Below are 9363 nucleotides of genomic sequence, written 5' to 3'. Positions count from 1 at the left end.
ATAAAAAGTGGTTGATTAGTGTTATATTTGAGAATTAAAAGAATAATTAAAAAATATATCTTAAAAATTTATTTTATTATTTTTAATATTTTAATTGAACCATGTTAAATATTATTTTATATAATTTTTTTAATACTTCATACTAATATATTTAATAAGGTTATTTTTTAATGATAATTTTAAAAATAATGCTAAATAGTAAGTATGTTAGACAAATTTAAGAAAAATTAGTTGATAATGATTTTATTTAAAATAAAATTAAGAAATTATTGATAAAAAATTTTAAAAAATTAAATAATAATATAAATAGTAATTTTTAAATATATTTAATAATTAAAATGAGTGAATTAATAATTTTGTAAGTTTTCAACTGCGGTAACCGTAGATGTATTTAGACAGATATTAAAATGATAGAATTTAATTAGTAAATAATAAATAGACAGATATTAAAATGATAGAATTTAATTGGTAAATAATAAATATACAGGTAGAATTACAATAAAAGTAAAATACATGTTTTTTTAGCAATTAATTTTAAAATTTAATGACACGGTAGGGTGGCATGCATTAATGTGATAAATGATGTATCAATTCCATTAATTTTTTTATGACATAAATAAATAATGGGAGGTATAATTAGAATAATTTTAAAAATTTAAATTTTAATTGATAAAAAAAATATTAGATATAATTACAATAAAATAAAAAATAAAAAGAGTTTTTTTCATCATTAACTCTTATTTTATCTAAAACACAATAAAACTTATATATGAATATGAAATTTTAACTTTTTATTGAATAAGTGTAAAAATAACTTATATGCTCAAATATGTGCAAAGAATCTCTTCCTCTATCTCTCTCTACGTATAAATAGGTTATCAAATCTATATGCCACTCCTAATTCGTTTTCCACATATAAAGAAACTCCAAAGGCCTGAACGGCAGTAGAGACCAAAAGACAGTAGAGACCAAAAGGAGGAGATATGGAAAACGGATCAAAGAAATGGGGTTTTGAGGCCAATAACAGTAAGGCACTAATGACAGCCTCTGCTATAACAGTGCGTGGAGTTCTCAATACTTTAATGGCAAATCTCAACAAACAAGATCAAAGACCGCTAATTCCTTTCGGTTACGGCGATCCTTCTGCCTTTCCTTGCTTCCGTACCACTTGTATCGCCGAAGATGCCATCGTCGACGCCTTAAAATCCGCCAAATATAACTGCTATGCTCCAACCGTTGGTATTCTTCCCGCTAGGAGGTATCACTATTTTATCATCGTTGTTGTTATTTTCATTCTCTTTACAAGTTTATTTGAATGGAGTCGTTAATAGTCCTGTGTTACTCTCTCCTCCTCCATTGAATCATCTTGATTTTTCTTGCAATAACTGGTAGTGTTTGTTATTATTATTTTTTTTGGGCCAATCTTTGGTGGGTTTTTCTGGCGTATTGGGGTTGTGTTGCGTATTGATATTTTGTTCTCTCTAGTCTTATTCAATTCTCAGATGATGCTCTCGTCCTTTCTTTTGTTTTTATGTGAATGCAGCACTGGACACTAGGACAAAAATAACTAGAGATTCACCAGGTTTTGAGCTGCCATACTCAGTGGAAATTTTAAAGCAGTGTACTATGTTTCATAAAAATAGTTCTTTTTTTTAAAATAGAAAATATTGTTTATATAATTAAATCAATAGATTTTGAATGATGTTTATTCTTTTCCATTGTATAAAAATATTTATAAGAAAGGAAGACAGTATTTTTAAAGTAGCTTTTTTAATATAAACTGTCTATTTTTCCCCTTTATATTTATAATTAAAATAAATTATTATAAAATTTAATTTTAATATAATTTAATATTCACTTTTCTGAATTCCATAAATTATTTTCTTAGCTTTTTTTCTTTTATTTTTTTCAAATAAATTGATGGGTTTATTTATTTTTTATGGGTGTATCTATTTTTCTTTCTTATTTTTCTTATAATTTAAATTTAACTGGCCAGCACTCGAGCTGCATGGTCTAAATATAGCCTATATATATCCAATAGGAACTATTTTACATTAAAAAAAATTTTGGAAAGTTATAGCCGCCGTTCCACTTTTGTCGTACTTGATGTGCATATCATTTGGTATTTTTTTAAGTTGATACTGATAAAAGGGACATCATGAGTTTAATGAAAATTAATCTGATGTTCAAAGTTCCTATCTAATTCAATCAGAGAATTTATAATCAATAAATACTTTAGAAATGAATGGAGCGCTTATCTCATTTGAAACTTTATGTATTTGAAAATTTATGTTCAAAGTTTAATGAAAATTTTCTCTGAGATATCTTTATGTATTTGAAACTTTAACAGGGCTATTGCAGATCATCTTAATCGTGACCTTCCATTCAAGTTATCACCAGATGATGTTTTTGTTACACTTGGGTGCACACAAGCTATTGAAGTGACATTAACAGTTCTTGGTCGACCTGGGGCTAACATTTTGGTTCCAAGACCAGGTTTCCCATACTATGAAGCTGTGGCTGCTATATCTAATCTTGAGGTTCGCCACTTTGATCTTTTACCAGGGAAAGGGTGGGAGGTTGATCTTGAAGCTGTTGAGGCTTTAGCTGATGACAACACTGTTGCTATTGTTGTAATAAACCCTGGCAATCCTTGTGGAAATGTCTACAGCTATGGACACTTGAAGCAAGTGGGTATTTCATTACTTCTTGAGGTTTCGTGTTGCTTAACATATATTCTTAGGAAATTATTGGCTAGCTAGGTTGATAACCATAGATTAAGATACAAATATGCGGGATCTATCTAATAGGGTAAATTTTGGCTAGATCTTATTCACCGTAAATTTAAAGTACAGGCAAGAATCTCTATATAAAAAATTAGATGGAATCTACTTGCATTTGTATTGCACCATGATATAATTGGTCCACTATGTAAAATGAATATAATTGAAAAATTAACAAAAAAGTTATAATTCGTGTAAAAAAATAAAATAGATAAAAATTATAAAAAAAAAATTATAATTTTTGCGACTTAATTTTTTTTATAAAAATCAGAATCAAAAATTGAAAAGACCAAAATTTCATTGTACTGATCAATTTTTAAGAAGGTATCATATATAATATATAATTTATTTACAATTAAGAATATTATAAGGTGATTAAAGCATTTATAATTGAAATTATTAATAAAAGTAAGTGAAATTTAACATTAAGTAAAATATATAAGAAAATAAATTCCATTCGTTATTGTTCAATTCTTATAACAGTGATTTTTTTTTCCAATTTTAATGTATTTTTTTTATTAATTTAAAATAATAAAATTATGCACCTCATAACATTTATTACAGCATTAAATGTCATTGATAGGACGATATATCTCAGTTGATTTATTGAAAATTAGATTGCAGAGACAGCTAGAAAGATTGGAATTATGGTTATTGCTGATGAGGTTTATGCACATCTCACATTTGGGAGAACCCCCTATGTGCAAATGGGAAGTTTTGGGTCAATTGTGCCTGTGCTTTCACTTGGATCTATCTCTAAGAGATGGATTGTTCCTGGCTGGAGAATTGGTTGGCTTGTTGCTGCTGATCCCAATGGAATCCTTCAAAAATCTGGGGTTGGCTTCTTCTCTACTCCTTTTCAGAATAAATTATGTCATTGTCTTCTTGGTATAACTTCATCAGTTTGTGTTTATTTTCAGGTTATTGACTCAATAGTTAGCTGTCTCAATCTCTCCGCTGACCCTGCAACCTTCATTCAGGTTTGTGATTCATGAGAAATTAGTGGTAAATCTTTTTGAACTTGAGACAACATTGGCTTTTAGCTCAGTGTTCATGTGGGCTTATCTTGAAATTATAACAAGTCTTGAGCATATATATGTATCAGGGTGCAATTCCTGAGATCCTCGAGAACACGAAGAAGGATTTCTTTCTGAAAATTGTTAACTTACTGAGAGAGGCAGTAGACAAATGCTATGACAGAATTCAGCAAAACCCTTACATTACTTGCCCAATGAAGCCAGAAGGTTCTATGTTTGTAATGGTGAGGAGCATCGCATAGTAGTTACATTTTTTTTTTCTGGAGAAAATGAAGGAGATGATTATAAAATTTAAAAATTTTATCACAGGCGAAACTGAATTTGTCACTATTGGAGGACATCAAGGATGATATGGACTTCTGTCTCAAGCTGGCTAAAGAGGAATCCGTCATAGTTCTACCTGGTAAGACATGTGAAGAGCATAGAGTTTCTTAATTAGCCGAGTGAATCAAGTTGTTTTCCAATTAATACTTAAACTTTATAAAGTATAACTATAGAAGGTATTTGTGTTGATACAGGGATTGCTGTAGGATTGAAGAATTGGCTTCGCATAACTTTCGCCATCGAGCCCTCATCCCTTGAAGATGGCCTTGGAAGGATGAAGTCATTCTGTGAAAGGCATGCCAAGAAGCAATAAGGAAATGAAGCTGGAGGGATCAATAGTGTCGTTGATCGTGTGGCTCAACTGCAGTATGGTTTTAGGATGTCAAGTTCCCTAGTTAGCCAATGTATAAAGGTCTCCCTGAGAGGGGAAGGGAAGTGCTTGGAGATCAACAACTTCCGTGTTTGATCTCAGATAAAGTAGTTTACTCTAAACCTTAAAGTTGAAGTGTCATTAGATGTCTCAAGTCCTTGTATTATATGTAGTTTTTAGATGATATACCATTGAAACTCAAAAATTTAGTAAAAAAAAAAAAAATAATTAGATTGTTCGGTTTGGCATTACAAACCAGAACATCCATCTTCCATTAGAATAGCTTATTAGGGAGAGCATATCTTAGTTCAAATCGAGAAATTGAACTTAAATCGAATAATTTCAATTTAGCGGTTCGATTAGTCGGAACGTTCGGTTTAATTCGATTAATATTTTTATTTTTCAGATTATTTGATTTTCGATTCGATTCGATTTAAACGTGTTAAATAACCGATTAATCGAACTAACTGATTTTATTATATACTATTATACTAATTCTTACCCAATCCAGCCAACAGTCTAATTAAATCCAATCTCTTTTCTCCTCCTTTACTCAATCTAGTCAGTAGCTTAAGTTCAAACGTATTAAATTTGCGAATTTTAATTTTGATATAATCGAACTGAACTGAATTGATTTTTATCGATTTGATTCAATTTGGTTATATTTCAATAATCGATTTGATTTGATTTCTAATATTTTTAAAATTTTATTTTTAATTTTTTCAATTCGATTTAATTGAGTGGACAGCCCTATAACTTGTGTATAACTTAAATATCCAAATATTACTTCTTTATCAAATATATGCTTCACTATTTTTATTTTTTATATTTTTATTATTTTCTATTATTTAAATTATTTTAGAGTCTATAAAATTTAAAAATTCTTAGTCCGGCTTGAATTTAACTTCTATCATAATTACAAATAAAATTTTATAAAATATACTGAAATTAGCTAAAAAATTCATAATTCTTAAAATTAATTGTGAAGTTTTTTTATAAAATTTTATTGAGATAATTAGCCAAAAAATTAGATATTCATATTTTCCTCAAAAATTAAAAATAAAAATTTAATATAATTAAATTAGAAACGTACAACATAGAAAGAGGAATAACTTAGAAACATTGTGTTTAAATTCTATGTATTAAAAATGTAATGTAAATTAATATTTATAAATATATTACTTAACATAAAATTTTTAATTCATGTAAATTTTTTTTATATATTTGAAATATAATTGTATTTATAATCAATTATGTATATATAGCAATTAGCTAGTTTTGATTATAATATGACTTTTAAGTAATATTAAAGTATTAAGCATTTTATCGTAATGAAAATATAATTTATTTATAATCTAAAAAATATATAGAGAGAGAAAAACTTTATATTATAACAATTGGGTGGCTAATTTATTTTATTTAAACTATTAATATTACTATTAAATTTTCATATAATCTCCTCGATCTTAAATTTTCAAGTTCCATGTAATATTAATATTTTCAATTAACTTAATTTTGAAAGTAATAATTTTAATTAATTAAAGTTAATTTGGTGTAAGTTGTCATATAGACAATAGAGTCAAAGTGGGTTTCGTCTACAAAAGATGAGTAATGAGCCTGTATAGGTTGCTATGATGTTGAATGGTTATGGGGATTCTATTCTTTTAAAGACCATGTTACATTCTTCTTTGCTGTGAGTTTGTGTATGCTACGGGTGTATTGAATTCCACATTTATTTGGAATAAAGATAATGTAACGACCCGAAAATCCGGACCGCTACCGGCGCTAGGATCCAGATCGGCATAAGGTCGCCGGGACCCGTAGCAAGCCTACTATGCATCCTGTACAGCTGGTATAATCCCAAACATGATCCAACATAAGCATAAACTTTAAAACATAAAACTGTAAACTTTTTCTTTAACCCGTTTGACCTGTGTATGCACTATGACTGAACTCATAGAACCCCTAGGGTCAGCATACCCTATGTCAAACTCGGTCCATCACATGAAACAACATAAAGTAAAACTCATGTACAAAGGGATTATCCAACTCGGGCCAAGCACAATACTATAACTCTGAACATATAACATAAGGTCATATTGCAATACAACTCTTTTTACAACAATACATAATCTTATATTACATCATGTCCACTACTATTCTATTACAAAAACACGACCATGGACGTAACCTGCTGATCTCCTGACTATCTCTGACCCTGCAAACCTGGGGTTAGGGGAGAGGGGTGAGCTAAAAAGCCCAGTGAGCAGAAACCATAAAGAAAACAATTCATTTTTAACATATGCTTTCATGAAATGCGCCACAGCACAAACATATCACATCAAGGATGAATTTGTCACCACTAGCCCTCTACATATCATAACATGTCCAACTACACCAGGGGCGATTAGGCCTCACCTAGTGCTCGCTTACATAACTCATATCATAACATGTCCGACTACACCAGGGGCGATTAGGCCTCACCTAGTGTTCGCTTGCATAAACATAGTACCAGGGACGACCTGGTCTTTTCATCTCATATCATATCATCATCATCATTATCATATACTATCATGGTGAGGGCTAGAGGATCATTCAACATTCATCCACATCAATAACATAATATGCAATGCATCATATTCGTGAGTACTAGTGCAGCACAACCTATTATATATTTCATGGCATTTTATGATGCATGGATCATGCTAAAACATTCGTTTAATTTTTAAAACATAAGGGTTAGTTCCACTCACCTGTGACTAGCTCAGGGCCGACTCTGAAAAGGCTGACACTGCTAAACACCTCGGTTCCTCGGGTCCGATCCTACACAGGTGGACTCCAGTGATGTGCTAAACATACTCTAAACAACTCATAAAAGACTACCCAAAAACCCCCCTAAAACATCATAGAAGCATGCATAGAAAACACCCAAGAAAAGGCTGGACAGGGCACTTTCGGCGGCCGAAAGTCCCAGACAGAGACGAAAGTCAGGCAGGTTCGGGGGCACCTTCGGCGGCCGAACCTTCTCTCCAGAGACGAAAGTCAGGCACTTTCGGCGGCCGAACATTACCTTCGGCGGCCGAAAGTCTGCTTTCAAGCCAAAACTCAACTTTCGGGGGCAAGGTTAGGCGGCCAATCCCTGCATCCTCAGGCAGGTTCGGCGGCCGAAACCACCTTCGGCGGCCGAACCTGAGTTCATCCAGAACTCAGCCTAGGTGCATTTCAAGCCTCCCAAACCTTCCAAACACCCCAAAACAAGCATCCAACTTCTCAAACACATGCATACATCCTCAACCATGCACAAGGGAGCTCAAACAAGCTTAAACTCCCAAAAACAACATCTAAAGCATACATAGATAGTTTATGACCCACATAGGCCAAAACCATCAAAAAAAACCAAACCTCACATACTCTCTCCCAATCATGCATACTCTCTCCCATATGCTCAAGGGGCTTGAAAACTAACTTAAACCCCAACACAAACATCACTTGAACATACATTATCATACATTGGGCATAAAACCCACATAAACCCTAACATGCATATCTACCCATCAAAACCATCTTAAAACTTCATGAAATGTAAAGAAAAGCATAGATCCACACTTACCTCTTGAAGATCAAGGGTTGGTGCGACCCAAAACTTGAGATGTGGAGAACCCAAACTCTTAAAGTCTCCAAGCTCTCCAAACCTTGATCCAAGCTTTAAAACTCTTCAAAACAACCATATAGCTTATAAAACGTGAAGGATTTGAAGAAAAAGCAAGAAAACGACTAGAGGAGGACATGAACACACCTGAGCTCGAGAATGGGGAGAAAACTCGCCCATTTTCGGTCTGAGGGGCTTTTATAGGTGGCCAGCCAAACCTCCTTCGGCGGCCTAACGTGCATGCAAAACACCCCCATGTTCGGCGGCCGAACTTGAGGTTCGGCGGCCGAACCTGGTTTGTTCAAACATAGCTTTCGGAGGCCAAAAGCACTCCCAAAACCAACTCATGTTCGGCGGCCGAACTTCACTTTCGGCGGCCGAACCTGGCAAAAACCTCCTTAGTCTTTTCTTTTTTTCAAAACTCAAATCTTTTTCATTTAAAACCATGAAATCAGTAAAAAAAATCATTTTAGAAAACACATTTTACCCCTCTAGAAGACTCTGGCATCATCAACATTCCATATTCCAACGGAGATTCCGCCGGAAGGTAGGGATTCCGATGCCGGAATCTAGCCGGGTATTACATTCTTCCCCCCTTTAAGAACATTCGTCCTCGAATGTTCAAACATCAAACATGTATCAAGCATACATCAACAAGCAAGCAACAAGCAAGCAAAACCTAAAAACCTCTCTTCTAAAAGAGAGACACGGTCATTGCTGGAGTATAAACTCTCGGTCTCCCTGGTGCACTTTTCATCTTAAGGTGATTCTAAGGGACTTTCACCATCGGGATTTCCCTGTTTCCACACTTTCTAACTTGTGTGTCTGCGGTCCGTACTAACTGTTCAACATAGGTGAGATCCTCTACGGTCCCCACCTCTGGTTCCTTTAAGAACCTCACTCGGACCCGACACGAACTCATATACCGTGGAAACATGGAAAAACGGATGAAGCTCTTCCTTTGAAGTAGGTAAATCTGACTCGTGGGATACATTCCCAAATCCTTTGCAGGATTCCAAAGGGTCCAATGTATCTGAGAGCTAATTTACCTTTCTGCCCATAACGAATCACCCTCTCTTTAAGAGACACCTCCAGCAACCCTCAACTTCCTCGAGAACCTCAACACGCTTCCGCTGCGCACTCTGACAAAACTCTTCTTCCCTTCTGAAACTCTACATGCCTCTTGCGGACAACTTCATA

At 33.3% G+C, this 9363-nt stretch overlaps 1 protein-coding gene across 1 annotated transcript; it reads left to right on the top strand.

The window, feature by feature from the left end:
* The first annotated feature begins 870 nt into the window (after positions 1-870).
* On the top strand, positions 871-4919 carry LOC110627904 (nicotianamine aminotransferase 1). The gene is made up of 7 exons (XM_021774290.2): positions 871-1258; positions 2351-2690; positions 3401-3619; positions 3704-3763; positions 3889-4044; positions 4130-4223; positions 4339-4919. The coding sequence occupies exons 1-7, from the start codon at positions 984-986 to the stop codon at positions 4455-4457; spliced, it is 1263 nt and encodes a 420-aa protein (XP_021629982.1). The 5' UTR covers positions 871-983; the 3' UTR covers positions 4458-4919.
* Positions 4920-9363: the final 4444 nt, after the last annotated feature.

This window comes from Manihot esculenta, chromosome 12 (genome assembly GCF_001659605.2).
Source record: "Manihot esculenta cultivar AM560-2 chromosome 12, M.esculenta_v8, whole genome shotgun sequence".
Taxonomy (NCBI): Eukaryota; Viridiplantae; Streptophyta; class Magnoliopsida; order Malpighiales; family Euphorbiaceae; genus Manihot; species Manihot esculenta.
This window is presented reverse-complemented; position numbering and strand designations above follow the sequence as displayed.

What these genes read in the sequence shown, in the direction of transcription:
- LOC110627904 (XM_021774290.2), top strand. Translation starts at nt 984, where the DNA reads ATGGAAAACGGATCAAAGAAATGGGGTTTTGAGGCCAATAACAGTAAG. An exon ending in GGTATTCTTCCCGCTAGGAG is followed by an intron (nt 1,259 to 2,350) that starts GTATCACTATTT and finishes AAACTTTAACAG; the next exon opens with GGCTATTGCAGATCATCTTA. An exon ending in GAATCCTTCAAAAATCTGGG is followed by an intron (nt 3,620 to 3,703) that starts GTTGGCTTCTTC and finishes GTTTATTTTCAG; the next exon opens with GTTATTGACTCAATAGTTAG.